This window comes from Varanus komodoensis, unplaced genomic scaffold (genome assembly GCF_004798865.1).
Source record: "Varanus komodoensis strain SLA01 unplaced genomic scaffold, ASM479886v1 scaffold67, whole genome shotgun sequence".
Taxonomy (NCBI): Eukaryota; Metazoa; Chordata; class Lepidosauria; order Squamata; family Varanidae; genus Varanus; species Varanus komodoensis.
Window position 1 is genome coordinate 3353777 of NW_025336308.1, and position 27749 is coordinate 3381525.

The 27749-nt window shown below is 43.9% G+C and overlaps 1 protein-coding gene across 4 annotated transcripts in view; it reads right to left on the bottom strand.

Annotated features, from left to right (window-relative positions):
- Nucleotides 1-1382: 1382 nt before the first annotated feature.
- The window catches only part of CSNK1G1 (casein kinase 1 gamma 1), a 40819-nt gene continuing 14452 nt past the window's right edge, over nt 1383-27749 (bottom strand). For 3 of the 4 annotated variants that reach the window (XM_044450548.1, XM_044450550.1, XM_044450549.1), the window contains 9 exons: nt 27004-27155; nt 25412-25646; nt 24248-24333; nt 22727-22811; nt 21622-21770; nt 19863-19964; nt 19079-19186; nt 18186-18292; nt 1383-6804 (listed from right to left, as the gene is read on the bottom strand). In XM_044450548.1, coding sequence (XP_044306483.1) covers nt 6750-6804; nt 18186-18292; nt 19079-19186; nt 19863-19964; nt 21622-21770; nt 22727-22811; nt 24248-24333; nt 25412-25646; nt 27004-27155 — 1079 coding nt within the window. In that variant the 3' untranslated portion in view covers nt 1383-6749. The remainder of the gene's footprint in view (nt 6805-18185; nt 18293-19078; nt 19187-19862; nt 19965-21621; nt 21771-22726; nt 22812-24247; nt 24334-25411; nt 25647-27003; nt 27156-27749) is intronic. The other variant, XM_044450551.1, reaches the window with a different exon arrangement.

The following is a 27749-nucleotide window of genomic DNA, read 5'->3' on the forward strand; positions in this document are numbered from 1 at the left end:
TGGGATCCTGACACACAAACGTTCGGGGCAGTGGAAAGAGGTGCACTTTCTCTGCGCAGATCCATGGTCCAGTGTGCATTTTTTTGCTGTTTTATTTTACAGAGGGCTGGTTTTATGCAACTACAATCCTGTGCATACTTACCCTCAATTGGAGTAAGTCCCACCAACCTAGCGCAGCTTACAACTGAGTAGACCTGTAGGTTTACTGCTGCTAGAACGAACCAGAGTGTGACTCCTCAAACACCAATAGAATTATAGGCTAATGCAACCACGATCTATCACTGGTTTTGTGAGCTTTTCTTTGAAAAGCAGTTATCTGAATCAGTTAAACTGGACTCAAAAGACAGCAACTACCAAATCTGACTTTCTGTCTCGCCATTCACATGCAAACAGACACTACTACTTACCAGGGCCATGGCATTTCAGACAAGAGAAAACACCTTTTGCAAATCATGGTCTGAAAATTGAATGTAGTATCTCATGCGCTGAAAAGTGAGCTTTTCGCCCATAAGAAGTTATGCCATGATGAATGTGCTAGTCGTTCTGGTAATGGAAGGCTCCTTGGCGATCACACCAATGCGGCTATTCTTCAGACTCTGCACTTTCTAGGCATGTTTAGGCAGAATAAAGATTCCCAGAATTCCCAGCTAGCCATGCAAGAGCCAAAGGTCCCATTCACCCCAACACAAGTTGAGATTGTGCAGATGAGCTTGGCTTGTCTATGTTCAAATACAATTTGTGTTCCAGGAATTTAATCTGTTGGTGTACATGAAGAAAGGATGGTTTGTTCCTGTGAGATTTCTTCTAGCTGGAGAATGGCCAGGCCCAGCCCTCAATCAGCAGAGCACTGTCTTCAGTCCTGCCCTAGCGGCGAGGGGCTTGTGTGGGCCGCACACATTTTGGGAGATGACACAGTTATGCACACTGCATCCGGCTGAGGGTGGGGCTCTGGTTTTAGGGGACATGCAGGCTGAGTGGGAGGAAGGGCCACGTAATGGAGGTGGGAAAGTCATGCAGAACAAGTGAGATGCAGGCTGTGACCCTGATGAGGCGAGCTCAGGAGACACGCGACGGAGAGATCACCGAGCGTCTGACCAAACAGAACAGCAGCAACTCAGAAACACGCTGATCGCTGGCAAACGTTAACAATCCTCTTATCCTCCTGCAACAAAGTGCGAGGATAAAAGCGTGGAATGCGCACGGGCTGGGTCTGTGCTTCTTGTCTACGTTCTTTGCAGACGAGTGTCATTTACATGTTTTGTAACCACCGATCAGGAGTGCACAACCTCACCACGCGGGTAGTGCTCTCAGTTTATCCCGGTCCATTTTCAAGATGGTGAGCGCAGGATTAACACTAAGGCAAAATAAAAAGGACAGCTATGAACAGAGCAAGTGAATGTTTTATTTTACATTAAAAGGGTGCAAATTGGGAAAAGGAAGAATCGAAGGTACACGACATTTCTTGCAATGTCCCATTAAAACAGGGCACATCAGAAAGATCAGTAGCAGGACCCGATTCCTGGCCAAGGGAAACCCAGCCAGGGCCAGTGGAGGAAGCCCCCACGTGGGATGCATGTAAGCCCTTATCCTGGTTGAACCATTTTAAATGCATTTGAAATGGACATTCATGTTAAAAATGCAACATATCATGTTCACTGCTGCGCCCAAGAGCAGCGCCAGGCCTATACGAGCAAAACATTGCATTACATGTTCAAAATAAAATGAGTAAAAATCAAAAGGCATCTCAACAAGGATCAGACATGTGCACACAATACTTTAAAAAAAGATTTTCACAGCTGATTTTTCTTTACAGTAACAAGAGTTGCACTCATTGTCCCAATCATCCCATTTTTAAAAGCACAAAGGCCTACGTTAAAGAAACACACATCATAAATTATACACCACGAGGTTTCCAATGGGAACAAGCCACTTAACTGCAATTCCCATTTGGGGAAGCTGCAATATTTGGTATGGTCCACATGGCCCAAACTGGTAATTCTCCTCTCTGCTTGGTTGCTGCAGAGACATACTGTCACTCCCAAGCTGCTTTTCCATCTCAAAAAGAGAACTTGTTCCAAGCTCTGCAGGATTGCCCCTATACCATGCAGCAGTTACGCAGTTTGGAAAAGTAGTTATTTAGAAAAAGTGATCATTTTCCTGAGACAGTCTTAAAAGGATGAGATAGGCCATCTAAAAGCCTTTTTCCTGCTTGCAATTGACTGGCATGTGCCTGCCGCTTCTTTGGGAGGGCATGATAAATTGAGAAGCAGGCACTAGGGACCAGGTAGTGGGAGTGCGTCCCAGTCCCTTCCAGACACCACAACCCCCACAGGTGCAACAGCGTTGTGGAATGACATTGCTGTGAGATGCTCGAGTGCAGGTTGTCACAGCACCGTTAAGCGGAGGAGGGGCATCCTGGCCAGAGACTGAGGTTTCTTCACAATAAGAAGTTTGGTAAAAGCGTCTATTGTTTGCCCTCAAAACCAAGGCCTGCTGCATATAAATACTGAAGTGAAGATTCCCCCAACTACCCCCTTCAGGCATTCATACAGTGGACAGTGGTTCCTATAATTCAAATACAACTTAAATCCCACCACCAGCACCAGCGCTGTATCTACAGTAAAAAATACTAAAGGAAGTTTGAGAAATCATTTCCATTCCATCCTCTTCCTGGGATATGCGTAACACAAAACACAGCGTGGAGAACTGCCATAGCAAATTGCACCAGCAATCTTAAAGACCCTTCAACTGCTAGAGGTGGTTCCAACATCAGGGCCTACCAAAACAGAGAAAAGGGGGGGATCTCTTGGGTCTCTGTTACTGCAGCCCAAAACCGATAATGGAAAGATGGCTGTACAAGCGAAGTGGTGGTGCTCCCAAAGGCCTGATTCGCAACGCAGAAAAGGCGTCATTTGTTCCCTCTTGAAAATTCAGTAGCATTTTGAGAAAACAGGGACTATGGCTTCCTATCTATAGGGATGTGTACATTTGGCAGTTCACTTCCATCAATCCAACACAGTCTCAGGACTCCATACAAATAAGGGGAATCCTCACTATGGCATCTGTTTGCCTTTCACAATGAAACACCACTCACAAAAAGCTCAAGAGACTTGTAGACCACAGTTAAGAATTCCATTCATCAAGGCGCAATGTACATTTGTCCTCCACTGGAAGTTACTGTAAACCACGAAAGGGGAAAGGCTCAGGCCATGTTTGGATTGCAGGGACACTGGGAAGGACCCTTTGAAGAGCAAGTGTCTCTGGGGGCAAACAATACTTTTGCAAGCTAGTTCATGGTCTATGTTTTGAAGTAGGACTAAGGCTGGACATTGAAAGGGAGCAAGATTTTAAAACAATCACGGGGTTAGGAATATTCCAATTCTGACAGCAGTGATTCTCAAAATGATGCAAGCACATTTCCCTGATATGGCTGCAATAGCTACTTTGGGAGACAATAAAAATTAGCAACTTGATTCTCGCACCTCAAAAATGCAGGCAAGGTTACTAGCAAAGTCATGCTCATGCTCATGAAATGGATCATTTAACATTCAAGAATGTGGAGACGTCAACACATGGAACTCCTGCTCCAGGCAGAGACGCCTGCCTTTCAGTGGGGCAGAAGAGCGGGGAGATCTTGAACAAGTACTTGGAAGCTCCACCTTCTAAATCTGCCCTCCCCAACATGGTATCCTTCAGAGGTTTTGGACTTCAGCTCCTATCAACCCCAGCCAATATGGCCATTGGTCAGGAATGCCAGAAGTTGTAATCCCAGATACCTGAAGGACACCATTTGGGGAAGTCTGCTTCAGATCATTACTTAAGAGATATTTATCTTTTAGTAGGAGCGTGGCAAGTTCCCACAAAACCAAAGAATATTAGAAATCAGCTAGTGGAGGTCTCAAACAGGAGTCCTGAAAAAAGACAATCCTCTCAAATAATTTGGCCCTTAATATCTGAGGAAGTGGGGGAGCAAATTGCTTAATCTTGGCCATTCTTCCTTATACCTTGTGTCCCATTTTCCAACAGTTTCAAAAAAATTCAATGAAAATGCCAGCTTTGTCCTGCTTAAGATTGGCACAGATTTGAAATAGGAAGCCTGCAGAGTAGAAAATTGGCTATAGTCTTCTCTTTAATCAAGTAACTTTAGAAAAGGGAAGAAGGGAAGAAGCAGCCAATAGATAGCTTATTGTTTCCTCAAAAGGATCAACACGATTCAGAAAGGGAGGAAGGAGGATTCAAGTTAGTGTTCAGTTACTTTTTATGAATGAAAAAATAAACATTTATATAGGAAAACAGGTTCTCAATTCAGGCTAATAAATATTAACTCATATTTTACATTTTGACCAAATATTTAGGCTCTAAATACTACGGAGAATTTATATAAACATTTACTTTTTCATTCCTAAGAAGCTAGATCTTTTGAGCAATGAAAATGTGGAAAGAGCTAAACCGTTTTCAAAAAATTTTATATAAAGGTGATCGTGGAGGGATCTGAAGGTGGGAGAGGAGCTCCCTTGTCTTTCCAAGACAGCCTCGTTCAGGCTGTAGCCTTTTCTTTGGCAAGCTCCAAATTGCTCCTCAGTGCGAGAGAACTGGGCCGTTTTGTAGAGTGCAAGAGCTGCACCCATAAATTGGACTGCCAAGTACTTAAAGGGATTGGGAGAAGGAAAATGCAAGTGCAGCTGCACTCGGCAGCGCAGGAGACGATACGAGCCAGACTCCTGCTTCACAGATGCCCACATCGCCTCTTCCCTGAACCGAGGCCTAGTCACCCCTGGGAAGCAAGGGTCACGTAGCACGTGGTACGAGAAACGTTTAAACAAAGAGCCAGTTATTAGGAAGCATAAAAGGAGAAAAATCAAAGACGGAAAATGCAGACATGATGCTTCTAAGATGCATCCAAATGAAGGGAAAGAGCAACAGGAAACTCACGGAAAGGATGGCTCGTGGGCAAAAAGCCAACCTACGTTTTGGCTCAGTGACTGGGGACAGAAAGGCAGCCCAGAGTTAAGCCATGGCGGTGGCTTCCTTTACATGCAAGTGAGATTTTTAGATCGAGAACAGCCCTACAGCCTCTGAAAAGAATGCTTGAGATAGGCAGGAACCAACTCAGTCTTGTTTCTTCTCCCCAGGCAGAGTCGTCTTTCTGCAGGCAAGGAACTCTCCCCGTCCCCCGACAAGTCAGACGGCCAGTCATGGAATCGCCTCCCTTCCCAAAGCTCCAGACTCACTGCTGATCCAAGTCAAGGGCTGTGCTGCCCTTTAGTGAAAGTGGAATACAAAATCTCAGAAGGCACACCCAGAAGCTGTGAAAGGGAAGCACTTTCAGTTTATTTTGAACATGTGGAGATCTGGGTCTCTTGGAACAAACTCCTTGAATTTCTCAAGTGATATCCAAAGATGTACTGTGGAAACTTGCAGCATCTGCTCTGGAGCACAAGACGGAGGGAACACAGAGTGGTCAATTCCCTTCTGAAAAACAAAGCAATGGTCCACCCCTTGCAGCATGTTGCTGAAATGCCCTGACCGCACAAGTGAAAGAACATCAGGCAATGCATAGGCTGCACTGCTGGAAACCAGATGCTCTTTGCTCATGTCCTGAAAGAGCCTTTGCAACGTCTGATTCGAGATGAAGTCCAGGGCAGTGGCAGCGAGCTCCCCCTCCGCCCCCCTCCCCAAGTCACACTGCTCCCTTTAAATGGACAAAGTGCCTAATTCTTTCACTGTTCATTTACAGTCACCTGTAATTGCATCCGTGACCTACCCAGAGTTCAGCCAGCTGATCTCTTTCCCTCCTGCCAGCAGAAAGACTTCTAATTCCAAGCAGGTTAGGTCAGGCACCATGGAGAAAAGTCACAAGAGGGGTATTCACTGACAGCTAGAAAGGGCAGCTGAAAATTCAAGTAAGCTTCAGTGCACAACCAACTGTGGATCTAAGAAGCCCAGGAGGTTCCAAATGGGGTGGGGAGGCTAGGTCAAGAGGCCTTGCTCTCAGACAGGAGCTGGCACCATTCGTACTCACAAGGAACACACACACACACAGCAGATGCATACATAATGCTAAAAAAAATAAAAGTGCAACAACGTAAGTTCCTCTAGAACAACCGACACTTCTGTGTAACCATTCTGAGAGGGGAGACGTCACAGAAACCAGTAAATCAAGGCAACTGGAAGAGTAGATTGCAATTCTCTCGCTGTTGGCTTCCTACCGTGGAATTCATCAGGAGTGCGATTGAGAAGGATCGGGTTGAGCTGTCCGTGCAGCTGAAACTCAGCCACTGGGAGAGAGCGGGACTGCACTCTCCCGCTCGCACCCTCTCTCCACCGCCACCTCATCCCCCACAGTCCATACAGTCCCTCTCTGCTGGTAGTGGGGAGGAAAGAAGCGTACGGAGAACAAAAGAGGGACGGGGCTTGCTGGAACAAAGAACGTTCACCAGGAACTCCCCTTTGCCAAACGGCTGCACAGAGAGGGTGGAAGGTAGCCAGCCAGCCAGCCTTCCAAGGAGGGCAACCCCATGCCTGAGAGGATCCAGTCCTGATTCCAAAAGGAGCCTCAGGCATGGAGTGAGCAAGGGAGACCATTTAGGGAATCCACCTGAATGTTTATTTGGGGATCTTCCCTCCTCTCTTTTTGGTTTAATGAGTCCCTTGTTTCTTGTCCTCTCCCCAAGAGAAGCCCCATTCAATAAGACGTGGCAGGAACAGCAGGTAAACAAAGTCCCCCAAAGACCTCAAGGAGACACCTGTCATTTCTGGCGCTGGGAAGACTTCTTCCGTTTCCTCTTATAGAAGCAGCAGCACCTGGAGCACAAAGAACACAGCAAATCAATACAGAGCACCGCAGCCTCCGGCAAGCCCCTTCCTTCCAACACAACATTTGGGATGGGGTTAACGTCTTCACTCTTGGAAATATGGAATGGGCATGCCCCCTGCACCCACCCTTTCCTGCAGAAAACACCCCCACAAACTAAGGGGCTGGACTTTTCAGTACTCATCACCACAACAATGCAGGGACTCATGCAATTAATTGTTTCAAGGGTTGCAACAGCTTCCGAAAGTTACCGCGACCCACTAGAGCCTCCAGCATTTTCGCCATCTTCCACACCAACCACATTTACAGCTGGGAAGATAAGCACGGCAGCGCCAGGCAAAAAAAGGCACGATCCGGCAGGCCCCTTGGGGAGCACGGCACTTCCAGAACAGCACATTTTTAACCACGCATGTCTGCACATATGTTTTTACTAGGCAATAAACCAAGGCCTCATTTGGACAAGTAGGATGCTTTCAGACTAGAACTGTGGCAAACTACCAGGATAATTCAGAGGCATAAATACCCTTGCATGAGATGCTGCTGAAATAGATTGGACCTGCCTTACACTGGCTGAGCAAAGCCTGAAAGTGCATTAAAGAGATTGAACAGAAGTGTGAACATTACTTAAAGCAAGAGCACACGGGATGAATATCCAGCCCTAACACAGGTTTCAGTTGTCTGATCTGGATTTTTCAAAACATTTTGGGTTAATTACTAGGGCAGTGACCTGAAGAATCAGTCACCTGAATTATAAAACTGATGGAAAAACAGACTTTCATAGGAAAGCGGACTTTGGACCATCTGTAAATTTTAAGTTCCTATATTTGAAAGCCCTTCCGTTCCTCAAAAGAGACATAGCTTTTGTAATACACCAATTTCACCAATTAAAAGCCAGAGTAAAATCAATCAAAATATCTGATCAAGTCAGCAGTCCAAACATTTAAATGTTAATTGCCGGTGTCTTAAGCAGCCTTTTATGTTTAGAAACACCTTCCCGACTGGCCCCCTGCTACCTGTGGTCAAAAGAGTATGGCCCACAGTCTTCCCACAGATTAGATCATTCTTCAAATGCTTTTCCTCCTCCCTTGCATGTGGCTTGCCTTCTAACCTGGTCCAACTGGACTTGTTTGGCAAAATGTTTTCTACCACATCAGTTTTCAGCCCATGTCTTAGCTCTACATTCCCTCCTCCATTAGTCATCCAAATACAATGAAACAAGAATATGAAGACAATTTTCTTGACTGCTGGTCATCTGCATCACTGAAACAAGGACCAGGGAGGGTGCTTGAGTTTTTTGAGAAAGAAGCCAGAACTGAAAAGTCTATGCAAAACAAGAAGCGGTTGCACTGGTCCCACAGAGCTGTGCATGAGGTAGGCAGTGGTGGCAGGTAGAGGCAAGACCCTACACTCTGATGGATTGAGCAGCAATCAATATTCACACACACACAACTGATAGACATATTAGTGCTTCTTAGTGTCTTGTCATAGCCTGCCTTATAAAAACACAGATGTGATCCTAACAGGCTCCTGGTGGCATTAGCAAAACTTTGTGTCTCTGTTTCTGGGGCATTCTATCATCTATTTCAAAAGGGGGAAAAACACTTAAAATGAATGAAATGTAACAACAGCATCTTTTGTCTGTTTTGCCCCCACCCCTGCACCCTGGAAGTGAGTGGTTTCCTCCAGCTTTGATAAAGGAAAGTAATCTAGGGGCAACGGGAGACATCACGGTTGGGTGAGGGCGGAAACTGGTGGCCTTCCTAAACATTAGTTAGTCCAGCAGATTATAGTCAATAAGGTATAATCTGACATCAGTCCTATGTAGCCACTTTGAAATGAGGAGGACCCCACAGCCCCACAAGAGGGACTATGAAAAAAGAAGGACAAAGGAGTCCCTTAAGGTGCAAATGGTAATTCCAGCTCATGAGTAACCACTATCCACATTCCAAGTCTTGCCAGAACATTTCAGGATTCATAGAAAGTCTGCATCTTGAAAGATTAAACTGATAAGATTAAGCTAATACAGAGAATTAAATATTCTCTGTAATTAATTCCAGATGGAAAGTTTGTATCCTGGGGTCCATTTCCTTTATTTATTATTAGGGAAGGCACTTAAAGAATATGATCCCACAGAATAAAAGTGGATAAAATCTCAGAAAAACAACTCTACAATAAAAGAGAAAGGGGACAGATCTAGGTTTTGACATGGTGTATTTTAATCAATGATAAAATGAACAACAGACATGAAGGAAGACGTTCTGCAAAACCTGAGAGGCATGCCTGAAGCTAGGGGTGGCTTATGCCGCACAGATGGCCTCCATTAAAGATGACACAGGCGGGATGGTTGGCAGTACCAGACAAACCAGTTTCTTATGAGAAGCCTGGAGTGGACACTGGGTGGCCTTCACCTATGAAATGAATTCACTATGAAATGAAGCAGAGACACAGAAGTCACACAGGATGACGCAATATGGGAGATACTCCTTAACACACCTGTCTCCCAAACTCTGTGCTTGCATCTATACCGCAGGTGAGCCACTCCAGAGGACTGGGGGACTCCACTGCCCCCCCCCCCCCAGGGGCCACGCTGCTGGCATTACAGTGATTCTGCTGGGAAACAAGGTGCATCAAGAGCGCGCTCATGCCTCCCGCCACAAGCAGGCTCTCCACAGGCCACCGAAGAGCTGTCTGGCAAGCCGTGAGGAGCCCCCTTTTACAGTGACATGGGACATACGGTCCTTGCACACCCTGGTCTCTGCACATGCTCTTGGTGTGCTTTGTTTCCCAAAGGAGTTGCTACAGGTGTGGCAGAAGCAGCTGCACAGAGATCGCTTCTACTGCACGCGGTGCAGCTCCCTTCCCTCAGCCTTCGCACAGCCACGGATATGCTGCAGAAAACGTTCTGCTTCACAAATGCATCCATGGCAATGGATGGGTATCAACTGCAAATACAAGCTTGGCAGTTTCAAAGCTGTAATTAATACTGTGCAGGTGATGATTCATTTATTTATATTTAATGTCTATACCGCCTAACAGTCAAAGCTCTCTGGGCGGTTCACAGCACCATATTTAAAAACAATATAAAATATATCAATTATAACACACTAAGACAGCATAATACAAAATTTAAAGCCAAATAAAAACAAAAAATGAAAATATCTATGTTAAAGAGGTCCAGCTAAACCCTGCCTAATACCCAGCAGGCCCCAGTAACTAATCAAATGCCCTGCAGTAGAGGATGGTCTTTACCTGGTGCTGCAAAGATAGTAAAGCTGGTACCAGGCAGGCCTCAGTGGAGAGCTCCATCCTTAAAGGGGGTCACACCACTGAAAAGGCTCTTGTCCTTGTTGCCACCGCCCGAGTCTCCCTCGGAGATGGCAATCGGAGAAAGGCCACAAAACGTGATCACAGTGTCCAGGTAGATAGAGGTCAGGAGAGGTGTTCTGTCAGGTATCGTGGTCCTAAGCCAGCAAGTGTGCAAGGGAATTCATATAGGTCACTGAAATACATGTACATCTCAGTATGAAATGGAACCCATTGGTAGTGACAGCAAACCTGAAGGTGCCCCAGCAACCAGAATGGAAGAGAGCCGAACTCTAACGAAACAGATAAGCAGTTATCACTGTATTCTGCACAATTCTTTGGACTGCTAAAATTAATTGGAACAGCATTTCCCAACCTGGTGCTTTCCAGGCCAACTGAAGGATGCTGAGCCCTGTAGCCCAACCTATCTAGGGGATAATAGGTTGGGGAAGACTGAATTAGTAAGTCTACAATTTTCAGTACCATTATTGCTTGCATTTAAGCAATAAGGGAAGCATGCTCTTTTGTCACATTTTTAGAAATACGTGAATAAAATTTCTACATGATATACTTTTAAATCACATTAAGTGTGCTTTAGTTTTTTATTTCAAGTAATTCAGATCACAAACGTGTGACCTACTGAGACAAAAAAAAATAAAGGCATGGGGTGCTTTTTTAGAGCTGGTGTCTATTTGAGGCCACATTCCAAACTGGCCACATGCAGAGCATAGGCGTGGTCTCTCGCAACTTATTTGATGTGATTCCATACAGCAGCATCCATGTATAAGGTAACCTGGATCCCTGCATGATCAAGATCCCTATCCCAAGGGGCTTACCGTGTTTTTTAAAAAGCACAGACACAAGGAAACCTATTTCTTTTGAAGGGCAAAATTTGTTTGTTCAGCTGTTCAGTAGCAGGAGTAATACAATTTACCTATTTATTTATATTTATAAAAATATCAGTATTTATATCAATATTTTATCAATATTTATATACTGCCCCATTCTCAAACTGAAAACACAAGCAGATTGTAAGCTGGATGCTGCGTATGAGGTCCTTCATCTCACTGACACCAACTGAACCTCCTTCGGAGGCGGCAATCAGAGGCAGGTCCCAGATCGTGATCATGGTGCCCAAGGAGACTGTGGCTGGGACAGGTCTTTTGTCCAGCATTGCTGTCTCAAGCCATGCAGGGCTTCATGGACTCAAACCAGCACTTTGACTGTTATGGTTTGATAAAGACCAGAATCTGAAGCATGAAGCAGGCCCTTTCTCAGGAAGAAGCATTTCCTACTATAACAGTTGCTGAAAGGCTATTCCAAAAAGCTCACGGACTATTTAGAGCAGTGTCTAATGGGGCCTGAGATGCTGCAGGTGACGCACAATACTAGGGAAGCCACTGCAGGACACTCTGAATTCCAATGAAGCTCTTGAAACTTCATTATATAATGGCAAATACACAGAAACACAAACACACACAAACTGGAGACTGGGGTATATTGGACGATACAAAATAACTATGACTTTTATGGAGCACCTAAGAGTGTTAGTTGTCCCTGTTTTAAAAAAATTCATGCCCACTTGTTTTTGTAGTTTTTAGTTTAAACATTTGCGTCTAATACACCTCTCTACACTGGGCATGAAGCCTTTTCTTTAAGCACCTGCCGGGCAAGCGATTGGTGGCAGCCTGTGCTGTGAAGGTCAGCAAGCCGGGTGGGGAGGGGGCACTCCGCCCCTCTTCCATCAGCCTGCTCCTCTTGCCATGCCTCCTTTTCGGGGGTCAGCATGAAACACAGGTTAGTTAAAAGAACGTGCAGGGTCATAAACTTTGTCGGATGATCTGCAACGCTGCTTTTTCCTCCCAAAATGAAAGCAAGAGCTCCAGCATATTGTAAGCAAAACCCTAAACAGAACAGAATGTTTGGGTGTGGAAGTTCTGTTTCTTCTTCAGGAGCTTCTGGGCAGGGACCAAGGTGTGCACTTGCACACTCTCTCCTCCTCTGCACCTGCACCCCTGCCAAGACTTCCTAGCTCATTAAATCGGGGGGCGGGGGCATGTACACAGAGCCTCACTGCCAGGAGCAGCCAAGAAGAAGCAATATAAGGAACACTAGTTTAGTAGCCAATAAAACTGAAAGAGCAGCAGCACACTTAAAGTAAAAAGTAAAGGAGAGTTCAACCTCAACCATTTCTCTCTTCCCTAAGGGCACTTTCAATATGACCAGGCTGGGAAACTTGTGGTCCTCCAGTTGTTTTGGCCTACAACTTCCATTATCCCAAACTGTTGTCCATGATGGCTAGGACTTGGTCAAGTCACAAAACAGGTACAGAAAAGTTATCTTGGGCTGCTCAGAGACCTATAAACCAGTTGCCACATTTCTCCCTACAGAGTACAGGAAATCAAAAAAAAGGTGACTAACTGGTTCTGAGCCTGGTTCTGGAGCCTTAGATTGAAATCAGACAATGGATATGGGTTTCCCAGTCAAGAAGAAATGCTACATTCATGCTGCAAAACCCCAGCTATGGAAAAACCAAAGCGTGCCCTCCCAGGCAACATTATCAGTACAAACCTGCTAAAATAATGCAGCTCCCGCAAATCAAGGTTCGCAAAGCAAAAGACCATCTCTGGATCTGTGGCAAATGCACTGCTGTCAAGACAGCTGTGCATTTTTGTTGACTTTGTCTGAGCAACTGACAATGATGCCCCTGCAATGAGCAACTCACCTAGGAAATTTATCACCTCTGGCTCCACCTCCTCACTTCACGGCATTTATCCACAAGCTGATTCATTTGCAGCTATGGTAGGTTTTTTTAAAGGCAAGTATTTGGTGGCTCTTAGGGTGCCAGTCCAAGGATCCGTCCCTGTCCCTTGTCCTAAAGAGGCCACTTCCTAACAGTCCACCCCATCTCATGTAACTTCACGTTGATCTAGCCAATCATAGCCTAGTCTGGTTCACTCCCCCTTCTATGTGAACCAGAGACAGTGACTCACCACATGTTGAGCATTTTCAGGCAGCTACAACAGACAGTGTGAGGAAAAAGAAGGAAAGAAAGACAAATAAAAACACAGAAAGGAAGGAAACAAAGCGTTAGTTTAGAGGTGAGATGGAGTCATGTCATGGCCAGTCATGCAAACATGCAGTGCGTATCTATGGTACACGCCAGGTCCATCTGCCTTCCCCAACCTGGTTCCACCTGACCTCCTGCAACAGATGTGGAGGAACACCATGATGGGGGGGGGGGGCTTCCTGAGGTACACAAAGACAAGTTTTCATTACAGCCCAAGACACTGGAGCCAGAATATCATGACTGATGGGAATATACTCTAGTGGACTCTAGCGAACATTTCTAACCTTTCAAATTTGAGGAACACAATTAGGAAAGATTGCCAGGAACTTCTAAAAACCGCTGGCTAGAACGGTCCTGATGCACATAATGTAGTGCTTTGATGGAACATGGGAGCTGATCCAAATTTAACCCCGAATTTTCTTACAAATTAATTTATAATTTGAAGAGAACTCAGTCTCCCTACATATTTTGGAAATAAAGTACACTTACTTGTTAACACCATCACTACCACCACATTATCTAGAATTCCTTATGTGCTACAGAAGAGAAAAGTAACGCTCTTTGTGCAAAAACCATAGTCTAAACTTAGGCAAAACAGAAACAGCAGCAGAAGGGAAGCCAAAATAGAAAGCTCATCATCCAATCAGTTTGTACTTAGGAGCCTCAGAGGGAAGATCCTTAAATGTAAGACAAGACATAAGTTGGTGAGGACAGTAACAGAAAGATTAAAAAATGTCACTAATTGTCAAGAAGAATGACAATTAGTGGCATTGTCCAACAAAAAGAGGATATGATACTCAAAACAGCATGGATGAGGGTATTTAGCACTGAGAGGTATAAAAAGGGAAGCAATAGTGGTATTAAGATAGCAAAAAAGGGAAACATCCAATGTTTCCCATGCATACAATAGGACAAATATAAAATTTCTGCCAGTGATAGAAGAGGAGAGAGGGAAGAAGAGGAAGTTTTTGGATAGAAACATAGATGCTGCTATTGCCAGGTCATTTCCAACTTATGGCGACTCTATGGACAAGTGCGCACAAGCATGCCCCTCGCTGACAGCCCTGCTCAACTGAGGCTGTGGCTTTCTTTGTGGAATCCGATTGTCTCATATTTGGACATCCTCCTTTTCTTCTGCTTTCAGCTTTGCCTAACATCATTGTCTTCTCCGATGAGTCTTGTTTTCTCATGATATGCCCAAAGTACAACAGCCTCGTTTTCTTCATTTTTGCTTCCAGGGCAAGTTCTGACTTGATTTGATCTTGGAGACGTTTGTTTGTCTTTCTTTCAGTCCAGGGTATTTGCAAAACTCTCCTCCAACACCATGTTTCAAATGCATGTTTGGAAAGATTAATAGCTCTACTCTTACAAGATCCCACACCGATCTGCTTCAAAGTAAGTACTAGAGTTCAGCAGGACTTGTGTGCATGAGACTGCAGTCTAAGGGTGCAATACTATGCATGTTTAGATAGAAAAATGCCTTACAGTTCTGAGGATGCCACAGCAAACCATGTTGGTTGGAAAATGTAGGACTTGTAGGACATTTTTTGTCTAAACATGCATAGGATTACACCCGAAACCCTTTATTTTGGGAGTCTTGCAAGGCATACAGAAAAAGATGCCAGCAATGCAACTGAAGTAACATAATTCACTTAAAGTAGATACATGAGAGAATTTAAGCATAAATGCTGCAAGCACAGGACAGGAGAGCCAACAGAGCAAATTGTTAAATTTTGACTGGTAGCAGATCTCTAATGTGAGCAGAAAAATGAAACAGAAGTCAAAGAAGGCTGAGGAGAGTAACAAGAGGGAAGGAGAAAAATGAACCCAGGAGGAGAACGCAAATTGACATTACTAAAGTGCCAGATTGCACAATAAGAATAAAGAGGAAGCTCTTAGATTTGGGCAGAAAAAAGTATTGGAAGTGTTCTAAGAGAAGCTTCGATGGCATTGATCTGGTAAAAATCAGACTGGAGGAAAACAGAGACAAAAAGTGAAATTGATCACAGTCAACATGTCTAAGGAATTCTGCGGGGATATCGCTGAAGAACTATCAGGACCATTTAAGGATAGAGAAATATTTGAGTACCTGAAAACCTATGTAACCAAATTATAAAAGTCTAAACAGAGCAGGAAAGCTGAGGCAGGAAAGGATGGGAGAGGATGGCAGGTTGTAAAACTGGTGGTGGTGGTGGTGCAGAAATGAACTAATTTAGAGTCAGATATGATAAATATATGCCCTCCCGCCCCCTGAGATCGGCGAAGGAGGCCCTTCTTCGTGAACCCGCTGTGAAGGATATTAGGAGGGTGAGCACCCGGAGGAGGGCCTTCTCTGCAGTGGCGCCCCACCTATGGAATGCGCTCTCCAGAGAGGTCCGCCTGGTGCCGTCATTATTTGTTTTTCGGTGCCAGGCCAAGACCTTTTTATTTAAACGATATTTTAACTGTTAATCGCTGTTTCTATTTATTGGCTTTATAGTGTTGCCGAGATGCTCTGGATTTTTAATGTTTATTCTATATTTGTTTATCTGTTTTGTAAGCCACCCCGAGGCTTTCTGTGATGGGGGAGGCATAAAAATGCTATAAATAAATAAAATGAATGAATGAAAAAGTAAACAGTTTTAAGGACACAAAGGAAGATGCTGGGCAGTGTAGAAGAAGAAAAGAGGTTTAGATGGAAATTCACTAGCAGATCGTGTCACACTCCAGCACAAATATTACAAGGCCTTTTACAGTAGGAAAAGAAAGCGGACAGGAAGCCTTCAGAAGCAAAATAATTGCAGGAAACACGCAGCAGGCATGGCAAACTCATCCAAGAAGGAAACTGAACCTGGGCAACATTTCTACTGTCTGCTAGGCATTTCAGAAGGTAATGGTACAAGTAATAAATAAATAATAAGTCATGGTTGGGAGGTGAATGGGCAAGAAAGAATAAAAAGCTGGGCAGGAGAGGCAATGTCTTACTTAGAAGCAAGAAACAGCTGAACACAGATTTTTCCTTTCCAGAGTTTACTACATTACTCCCAAACACTAATTTTAGCCCAACACTAGGCACAGTTATGTGCAATCTATTAAAACTAACAGGCTCACACATCTCTTTGTACAGCAAAAAGTTATCAGTCATTTCCCTTATGTAGCTGTACCTTGTTATAATTGTATCATGGTGCATGGAAGTTTCAGCATCTTGAAAATCCTTGACAAACCCAAAAAGTGAGGGTAAAGCTTGGAGCTACAATTTCCACAGAAAGATCAGGTGCAGAGGAGGTAGAGTACAGTGAGGCAGTAGCCACAGACTGTTTGTACTAGAAAAGAACTGTAATTTGTTCCAGTGAATATTAATGCTCCTAACCTACGGTTGCATTCCAGAAGAAAACCACTCTTCATATAGCCAGGCTGTGGCATCAGCAAAGAATGGCATATTAATAGCACCCTTGGCACACTTACCTGGGAGTAGGTCTCCCAAGACATAATATGATGTCAGAGCTAATGTGCAAGGATGGTGCTACAACAGTGACGACAGCAACAAGTTCACTACAGAAAAATTATTTCTTGGTTCCCTTCTGGGTTCTTTCTATCATTTGGCTTCACGAGAGAAGTGGCCTCGTTTAGCTTAGCTGATGCTGCAGTGCCTGCATCGGAGCAAAAAGCCCTCTTACACAGGACAGCGAAACAAGCACATAATCAGAGCTCTTGCCCACAGAGACATGCAGATATTGAGGCCCGACCAACTAGAGTGGCAGTTGCTGAAAACTAGTCTACTACTGAATCACTGGGAGGTTCTCCTGCACACAGCCCTGTATAATGTAGGAATAAAAGTCCAAAGCACTTAAATCTCTCTCTCCCACCGCACTCTCATCTAAAGGAAAATACTGACCATCTGCAGAGCAACAAATACAAAGCCCTTATTTGGGAAACAAAGTGTAATTTTTAAGTTTGCCACAAGCATTTCTTTAAACACATTAAAACACTGCCACCCTGAAGCCTGAGACGGCTATGAAGCTCTCCTTAGGGGTGAAGATACAAATGTCTGCAAAATGATAACCTGTTTCTTGGGTAATGGAGTACTAGGTGATTAGTTCCACTCAGCTGGAGATTCACACCTGAAGCACAATTAAAGGTCCTGCACACCCTTGCCCTTCCTGGCAAGTAAGCTTCCTATCCGTTCTCAGTATATGGACTCAAGCATCACAATGCCGGCCACGGAACCTGAACGAGTACCATTTGGGTTACTGAGAGAGTCACCAGAGCCACATGGTGAGTCCATCGGACTGCCACGCCTTCTGTTAGGAACCTTCTACCCACAACGACTCCTTAAGTGTGTGCTGACTCCCTGTTTAAAGAAAGGAGATGACTGCCGATCACTGGGAGAAGGCTCCACAGTATGGTTCATGTGGTGGCAACAGATCATGCGGAGTAACACTGGATGGCAGAGATGGGGGGGTGGGGGCACGGCCAAAGCATCGTTTTCCAACACCTAGGCAAAAAGTCAAAGAACAAAACCCCCTTGCGACACTCAGCAGGCAGCTTACAAACAACTTAAGATGTCCGTGGCCAAAGAAGGTGCTGATGGGCTACTCAAAATATATTTGCAAGCGTGAGTACTCTGTGCAGAACCCATGACCTCGGATCCCCAAGATGAGTGGGAAAAGGCGGCTTCGGTTTCTACATTCAATTTCAACATCCCCCAAAAGAAACTGAGCTTGTTGATGCATACACAGCATTAAGGACAGAAACCAGAGCCCAGCCTCTGCGTATGCGATTCTCAACATGTTGGAAATAATTCTGTCCAATTTGCAACACATGCTCTGGCCAAAAGCAGCATTACTTCAGCAGCAGAAATGAAAAGAAGCTGACACACCACCCGCATCACTGTGGTTATCATGCAAAAAACAAAGATCTGAAAGCAGCTTATGGATATTCGCATCAAACACAGGAACACGAAAACGTATTCTGCACACAGGAGATGCAGGGGGAGACCTGCCTGGACGGCAAACATACTTAGCTTCCTCCACTACTTCCACCTCAGTGCGGGCCGCAAGTTGTATACTGGATGGTGCTCCTGTGGGCTCATCGATGTTCAGCTCACCATTGGTTGAGCTCACCACCTGGAAAGGACAGAACAAAAAGGCCGTGATATTATGAAGCACAGTGCTGATGTTATCAAAGCTACATATGGGCCATAAAACAAACATGAAAAGTGAAATTTCCAGAGAATTTGCTGTGAAATTTTCCATCTTGGTTTATGAAAGATATAAGCGTGTAAGCCGCTGGATCTATCAGATCTTTATCAGGCTTGAGCATTAAGACTGTTGACCAATAATTGTTGTTGTTGTTACTACTACATTTTTGTACTCTCTGGGCAGCTTACAGCAATATTTAACATCACAATCCCTTGCCTCCTTCCTCCTGTTGTCATGGCCCTGCAACTGTGGCTATCAAACTAATACCTTCTGCCTGGCAGCACACCAAGGAAATCCCTTCCCGGCCTTCTCTGCATTTCTTGGGATTGGCAAAGCAACAATAGCATGAAGGTCCTGACTGCCCTTCTGACTTCTGCCCGCCCTGCCCACCCCCAGGGGCTCCTGGGGAGTGACAGGGAATTGGCACACTGAAATACTTCTAGGCAAGCACTGACTTGTTCCAAATTCTGTCTAAGGAGATCAGCTCTGCCAAATATCAACACCACAATGCCCAGCACCTCTGTCTCAGAGGTCTTCTGAGCATGTACAAATGTTTCATGTCACCACCAGCCCAACATGTTCACAGAGGCAATTCAAATGTTTCAACCTAAATATCAAATGACAAAACTTGTTTGTCTGCGAAGCAATCCACAAGGCTGTGAGGATGACAGCTGCGATGGAGAAGCAACCAAAGAGAAGAAAGGGTAATACCTGTACTGATCCCCCATGCCGTTCTGAAGCCAAGTGAGACGCCAGAAACAAAGCATTGGCCTGCCGTGTTGCTGGAATGTCCCAGTCTCCTCTACGTTCTGTTGTCGTCTGCACGGGCATTTGCAAGCAGGAGAGCAAGAAAACGGGGAAAGGCAAGGGTGAAGCACAGCAAAGTTTTCTTGAAAAAGTTCATGATCAGCACATTGATCATGAAAGGAGCACAGAATTTAAATAGCAGTTGCTAGGCATTCATTTTGATGAGACGATGCCCCCACCCTTTGCATGTAAATCAAAAGCAGCATATGCCAACATGGATTTCACAAAGAAGACAGCGCAAGCCCTTGTTTTGTCACAGATGTGAGCATGTGAAACAGAGATGGCGTTTGCACAGTGCATTAAGCAGTTCCTGAATATTACCAGTCAGTTTCAAATCAGGGATGTTGACGCGTAGGCCTGTGGGCCAAACCCTGTTCAAATGGATAAGCTGTCTCTCTCCAAATGCCCAGCAGTCATTAGGGCCACACCACCTTACCAAGTTTGGATGACAAGACAAAACATACCCAGCAAGGGAGATTAGGTAACTTGCCAGCACAGAACTGGCTCAGGAGAATAGGCCACAGTTGTTTATTTGCCTTCCCCAGTCATGTCAGCGCTCCCATTACGAGTGCTCTTCCAACCACCTCACTGTCAACCATCTTTTTTGTGTTCCTGTTTAGCACTTAAGTTTCAGTAAAGTCTGAAAGCAAAAGGTTTATTTTAAAATAGAAGATACCGATTAACAAACCTGATTTCGGTGAGGCTGAAGCGACGATCGATCCCTATGCGCATGGGTTTCTCTTGCTACAGATGGTCCAGATTCTACATGCATAGGTCCCACTGGAGTGGGCTGGAAAATAAGAATAAGTAAATGAATAAGCAGGTGAGATCCAAATGGACCATCTGTGTTGGCTTAACAACTAGAAAAGTGCATTCTAAGAGGAGGGTCATGGGAGAAGTAGTTCATTTTTTCAAAGTGCTTGTTGTCAGGGTCTTACAGTAATGACCTTCATGCAGAGCCACAAATGAAATCTACCACGATTCAGCTGGCTATAGCAATGCGGACATTCACCATCTACATGAATATGGTAGCAAATGCCAGCCAGGGACCTGTTCCAGGATACTCCCATTCTCAATAGCCGAGTCTTCCTGCCATATAGAAGATCCAAGAGCCTGATATTGCAAATATCACATTTTGAAATTAAAAATCTATTGTGAGGTGCATATATATAGCATGAGTTTCAGAGCATCCTCTCTGAGATGGAAATTACTATGCATATATTTTCATTCACAGATTCAGTAAGAAATCTGTCTTTTTCCAAAGACAAGCCTGGCAACAATAATCCAAGCCTTACAAATATATTTCTTCAGATCTCATGTTATCTCTAATGCCTAGAGAGCAACTCTTTTCCTCAAGATAGCAGAGATTCTCAGAATTATAAGGAAGTATGTAAGCCATAGCCAGTAGAATACATACAGCAGACATGAGAATACGGGGACTCCACGTTCAGTATACAATCACACAGGAGAAAAATATTTTAGAATCAGTCTCTATATTCTCTTAAAATGGCAACCGAGTCTGGAAGAGTAATCTTGGCTTTCAGTCTTACCTTGCCTTTGGAAAACAAGCACAGATAGTATGGAATTTTTCTCAGTGCATACATCTGTGCTGAAATATTTCTCAAGACTCTTGCCCAACACTAAAACTGCATAACTGAGCAATTTGCATGCATCTGTCAGTTTCATGATTATTGTCCTGAAACTTCCAAGTATGTTTCCAATGACTGCAACAGAAGTGTTCCTTACTGAAAACTTATGCTTATATAATTTAGAATGGGGATAAAGCTACTGGCTTGCTATTCACAATGGAAGAGCTTCTTCATTATCAGGCACACATGTGGGATGTGCACAAGTATTTCATATAAGTGGAAATTCTGTAAGAATTGACCTAGGATAATTCTGGAATTCTGTAAGAAATCTAGTCTTGAAAAGAGAGGCTGTAATATCTTCCAGTGCCCAGCCTTACAGTTGCCACCCACAGGGACACATTAAACAGCGTTTTCAGTCTAATTACGCAATGTGGGGTGGACAGGAGGGAACAGCCATATAACATGCAAGAGACTTTTCAGCACTTCCACTAATGTGGATGTGTTAATGGACACCCAGAGTTGCAATTAGGCAAAAATATCTGTCTGTGGTTATTGTAGAGACCAAAAGAAAAAAAAGAGAGGCTGCAATCTCTCATGCCTACCTCCTCAGTGCAATAACACTGACAGCACCTGTATTACTCTATAACCTACCTAGAAAGTGCCTGATATTTCATATTATATAACAATTTTTGGAGACATGAAAACAGGTATCTACTTTTCCAAGAGAATACACAAGATATCTTATGTTTTACATTTCGAATGAAAAGATGACTGGCAATGCAACTGGCATTAAGAAGGGGTATCAGGGTAAGGGCACCAATCCAAAAAGTAATTATATATCATTCACCTATAACTTACAATTGGTCTGCCAACCCAGTCATAGGCATAATCAAAGGTGAATCCTCTCTTTTCAAATAACTCTGTGAAGATTGTCCGTAGGTAATCATAGTCTGGTCTCTCAAAGAAGTCTAATCGTCTGACATAACGAAGATAAGCAGCCATCTCCTCTGTTAAAGGGAATTAGGAAGAAGCAACATCAGACAATCTGTTCAGAAAGAAGTAGAAGCACAGTACATTTTGAAGTTACCTACTGGCCAGATTAATTCCTGAATTATAAACCTACCAAAGTGGGTGGCACGGCCAACGAACCTGTGCCGGGGCTGGATGTGCAGTCACACAACGCGAAGCACCCTTGAGGCCTTTTAGACATGTGGAAGGACACTCTCAGGTAGCCCAATGGACAACAACTTAGAGAGGAGGAAGCAGGTATGCTGGGATATCACAATTCTCTCAATGGAAAAGATCTGGTGATGTCCAAATAAAATACTCATACTATTTTTGTTTGTTTCTTTCTTTCTGTTCGGGCATATCACCTCGGCAGAGTGGCTTAAAGCACTTTGCTGTTGAAAATAGGAAGGCTCCTGACCCCACAGAAGGAAGGGATCACAAGTCGGGTTACAAAGAGAAACAAACAAACAAAATGGAAACCAGTGACTATCGGTATATTTATGTGAGGAGTGCTAGGTTCAGTTGATGCCAATGTGCCGTGACTTGATAGATGTGACAGAAATATTCAATCAAATTATTAATTTGAAGGCAGAAATAGGTTCAGTTAGGCCATGAAAAATACACTAAGAACCAGCTCTTAGCACACGCTTGCCTGAGATTTGAAGTCCATCTTAATTAAATTGGCTACATCTTGCTGCTCTTACGTTGAGGGACGTGATCCGTGCTGAACCATGCGCAGCAAGGTGACAGTTGTCAAACACAGGGCAGGGGCAACCTTCCAGTTCACTCTGACATGCAGGGCCAGCCCTGCGGTTTGCAGCCACACGACGCACACGCCAGTGTGCACGTCACTGCAGTGGTGGCTGAGCGCAGAAAAGGCTGCCTCAGCAGGTGACCAGCTTCTAGCTCAAGAAAGGATCTTTCATGGTCAATATGCCCCCAGTCTGATACTTACCTGGGAAGTTCTCACAGAGAACATCAATTGGAGTGTTCCTCTTTGTGTCCCCAATCTTCTGGTATCTTTCTTTTAGTGTATCAGCCTGTACAATGCAAAGGTGTGCAGTTGTTAAAGTGCGCATGGGGCACCCACTGACCAGTCACTCTCTCTCTGCCTTTCCCATTGGTAATATGGCCTATTTTATTTATTTATTTATTTATTTAAAACATTTCTATGCCGCCCCATTGCAATAAGCCTCGGGGCGGCTCACAACATCAAAAAAAGGTAACCATACATTAAAACCCCAATACAATAAAGCCCCAGGGTTTTACAGGGTTGTTGTGCATTCCAATAGTATACGTGAAACCATTTAAAATCTAACACCAAGTGAGTGGATCCAGATACACTGGTAAACCTCTGCGTGGTTTGCAGAAGGTTAGCAAGGGTTTCCAACTCTCTATGGCTAAGCAATTGTAAACGCACAATTCTGTCAGGCACCAGCTTCTCCCAATTACACTGCTCAAATGAAGGCAACTGAGAGTGACCAAGAGTAGATTCAGAAACTGTAAGCTCTGGTCAGTTTTGAACTATGTCAGTTCAGACTTCTTGAATTCTAAATTCTTAAGAAGAATTTCAAGATCCACCAATCAGAACTTGGTACAAAAAATACACAAATACAAATTGTTAGAACTATTTGGTTGCAACCACAACTGAGGGGGCAGAAATTTTCCTGCCCCCCTTGCTTTATCCAATGCATCTCCTTGCACTGCCCCACAAAAGAGCCATTTTAAACAACAGGTGCTTGAACTTAATTTTGTAGCACCCTGTTCGCTTGGGGTATCCTCTAAAGGAAAAGTCCTGTTCTTATGCAAAATAATTTCCAAGTTTCAAAGGATTCCACTGATTTAATGATCGCTAACAAGTATACTAATCAGGTATGTTGGGATGCACAAGGTCAGAATGTTGACTATTCTTTGAACAAATCCAGTTTAAGTCTTACGGAGTCTAGAAATTATGTCCTGGCCTGGAATCCAACATTATTTGCAATAGCCAGTGGAAATAAAAGTGCATTGGAGCACATGCAGAGTATCTTTGGAAGCAAAAACTAAAAGGGAGGACTGAAAGTGCAAAAGAACGCAAGGGCAGAACAGAATTGTAAGTAGCAATAGAAACCTATCTTGCAGCCAACTTTAACTGCTAACAGGAAAAATGCTGGCAGTTAAAACAAGAAGAAGATGTATGACTTCTCCTGGCTAATTGCCAAAATTAAGTTCCTGGTTGCCAAAGCCATTGGCAACTGTGTTGACTGATTGTTGGTCAAAGTATCACAATGGATCAGGCTTAAGGCAAAACATAACCCCCCCCACACACACACACACACTCCAGTTGGCACTGTCCAAAGTTTTCTTCACATCATGCATATTAAATGCGAACTGTTAGCAAAGGAGAAAGTAAAGATCTATGTCACACAGGAAGCATCTGCTAGAGGCGAGTTTACAGAGCACATACTTGCCTCTAGCAGATGCAATAAGGAGATACCTTAAGGCCTTGCCATGGTAAACTGCCTCGAAGGAAATACATGAACATATGTCCAAGGGCTTCCAAGTCATCCCGACGACTTTGCTCTGAAACATAAAAATACATCGCTACTTTAAGCACTAACAGAAATGCCCATTACATTCTCAGCTCCAATGCAACATAAAAAGCAGGAAAGCATTTAAAAACATGTGGGAGCACGCAGAGGACGTGTGCAAAAGAGCCCTGAGTGGCCATGAACAAGAATCTTAATGCAGGTTCATAGAATCACACAACAGAAGAGCTAGGAGGAGACGGGGTCAGCAGATGCATGCCCATGCTCAGTGTGGGCCTCCAAATTAAACCGTCCCTCCCAGCTGGCTGACCAGGTGCACTTATTCTGGGCTTTCAAAAACACATTTCTGTTTCATATACTTTAAGGGGCTTCCCACTATGAACCCATATGAACCCAATAATCAGTGAAGGATGGTACAGAAAAGCTTTTAATAAACAAACAAACTCTAGGATGTAAAGCGTGAGCTGATTCCATATCTAGGATGTGAGGATTTCAGTATGAGTCAGGAACAAAATACGCAGCATTCTAGGAAAAAACAGGATTACATCACTTAAAGCAAATTCTCCAAGAAAGATGCATGCACCTTCTCAACTGCGATAGGAACTAAGCTGTACATCTTCAAAGATGCTCTCTATGCAGTGTCAAGATAGGACTGTGGGATGGCTTAACAGCTGAAGGACTGACCTGCTGGAATCCACTTTCACCAAATGTCAGTAGTATCAAGAAGGTATAGCTAAGGAGAGTATCTTGTGCTTGGACTAAATCAAAGTGCAAAGGGAAGTGAAAGGGTTAGGGAAACTGAATTATCTAGAGACAAATGACAGTCACAACTGGACCAAATTAAAAGCTTCTGACAGGTAAGAAGGTGTAAAAGACTATGCAGTACCAGCCTCTACAGTTTAGCCTTCCTTGTCCCAACAATTATTTCACAGTTGTGAATCTATCACTTCATTTTCTGTCATTTAGTTTTGAAATTGTGGACTTGCAATTCCAGCCATTCAACTGCCACATTTCTTTAGCATTGGAAAATGCTTTAAGTGGTATAAATTATCCACCCCCCAAAAGAAACCCCCAGTGCTCATCAAAGTGACAATTAATTAAGTTGAACAAACCTTTGCCAAGATGTGTGTTGATGGACATGTATCTTGCTGTTCCAGTTAGACTTTTGTGTTCCCTGTATGGTATATGCTTTTGTGTTTCAGGATCAATGTACTCCTTGGCCAGTCCAAAGTCTATTATGTGAATGACATGTTCTTTTTTATTTCCTTGGCGGCCAATCAGGAAGTTTTCTGGCTTAACATCTCTATAAATGAGATTTTTTGAATGCACAAATTCCATTCGACTGATCTACAAAGGACAGAAGAATGAGTTATTCAAACGCTTTGAGTTACAAAACATTTGTCAGTTTTATGGACCAATAACCCAAATTAAATGTTCACATCAATGACATCATATAGCAAGGTTAGGCAAGCCAGTGCCTTCCAGATGGTACTATAATCCCTTACCACTGATCAGTCTAGCTAGGACTGATGAGAGTTGCAGTCCAAAAATTCTGGAGGGGAGCAGGTTGGCTAACCCCGTCCTGTAGTTGCTAGCCTAACAGCCAGAAGTGCATTTTTTTAATATCTATCTATCTATCTATCTATCTATCTATCTAAAGCATTTATATCCCATCCTTCCACCAAGTGCTCAGGATGGCTTACACAATATAAAATTACAATATAAAACCTCAATTATTAAAACAATATAAACAGCACATCGTGAACTTAGAAAAGGGAGGAAAAGAATAGAAAATGTGACTGTGGAGAGAGGAAAAAGAAAAAAAATCTCAAAACATCTAAAACCCTCGATTATTAAAATGATGGTTGAATAAAAAGGTCTTTACCTGGCGCCGGAAGGAGTATAACATCGGCACCAGGCAGACCTCTCTGGGGAGCACATTCCATAGTCTGAGCGCCACTGCGGAGAAGGCCCTCCTCTGGGTAGGCACCCTCCGTATTTCCTTCAGACAGGGTTCCCAGAGCAAGGACTCCCCCGCCGATCTTGAGGGGCGTGAGGGCACATAGGGAAGGAGGCGCTCCTTCAGGTATCCTGGACCTAAGCCATTTAGGGCTTTATAGGCTAATACCAGCAGCTTGAATTGGGCCCAGATTTCAATTGTGAGCCAGTGTAGCTGACAGAGGACCAGCATTATATGAGACTAATGACCAGCCCTCATCAGCAACCTGGAAGCCATATTTTGTAGCAATTGAAGTATCCAGACCGTTTTCAAGGGCAGCCTCATGCAGAGCACATTACAGTAATCCCACCGGGAAGTTACCAGGGCATGAATCATTTTTGCTAGGCAGTGCTCGTCCAGGTAAGGACGCAGCTGATGAACCAGCCGAAGCTGGAGGAAGGTGCTCCTCGCCACCACCATCACCTGGGTTTCCAGGGATAGCTCTGGGTCAAGGAGCACTCCCAAGCTGCGGACCCTGTCCTTTAGAGGGAGTGCTACCCATCCCGAACAGGATCAAAACCACTTACGTGTGTGCACACATTTACACACACACACACAAACAGGTTGAGTTTCTTGCAGATAAAAGAATATGGTTAAAGAGCATTTGCTAAAACTGTCTAAGAATGTAAAGCAGTGGTATGGAATGATTAAAGAAACCAACCAACATGAATTTTGGGAAACTGTGAAGACCCTTTCTTTACTCACCAGCTGGATTGCTATCATTAAGACAGTTTTCAGAGTGAATGTTCTATCGCAGAGGTCAAACAGATCCTCCAAGCTTGGACCAAGGAGTTCAAGTACCATGGCATTGTACTTTCCACATGGCCCATAGTAATACACTTGTGGGAAGCCTTCAACTGAAAACATATTAAAAGCAAACATTAATCCAACAAAAAAACTGCAGTAGTATCACTACTATTGTACAGAAACCATTCAAAGTGGTAGATTTTAAAATATTTCCCCTATCAGATCACCACTTGTAATCTTTCCATTTCACGCATGGTTTGCTTATTTTTCAGACAGAAGATAAACTCAGAATTGTGAGTTAAGAAATCAGTGGGTTATCACGATGTGCAAGCCCGGAACAAATTTCCCAGAGTAGCTTGTTCACAGGGAACTAATAATCTCAAGGTCCCACACTAATGGTGACGGGAAGCTCTTGGTCTGGTCTAGCAGGGCTAGTCTTATAACTGCCTTACTGAACAACTTCAGGCATCCACAACAGCTACTTCCATGTCTCCTAAGGGAGTCACCATGTTAAGGTATTTGTGAATTCGCTACAGCCCTGAGTACAGCTGTTATGTGTACCTTCAACAGAGACGTATTTGCAGGCTCGCCTATGCAGCAGAATACAGTTATTGTCCCTACATACATCTATGCTAGGGACACAAAGTTAAACGAATCTTGAGCACTTCAACAGTCCTCAACAGTAAGTTGAGCCAAGGATTAGC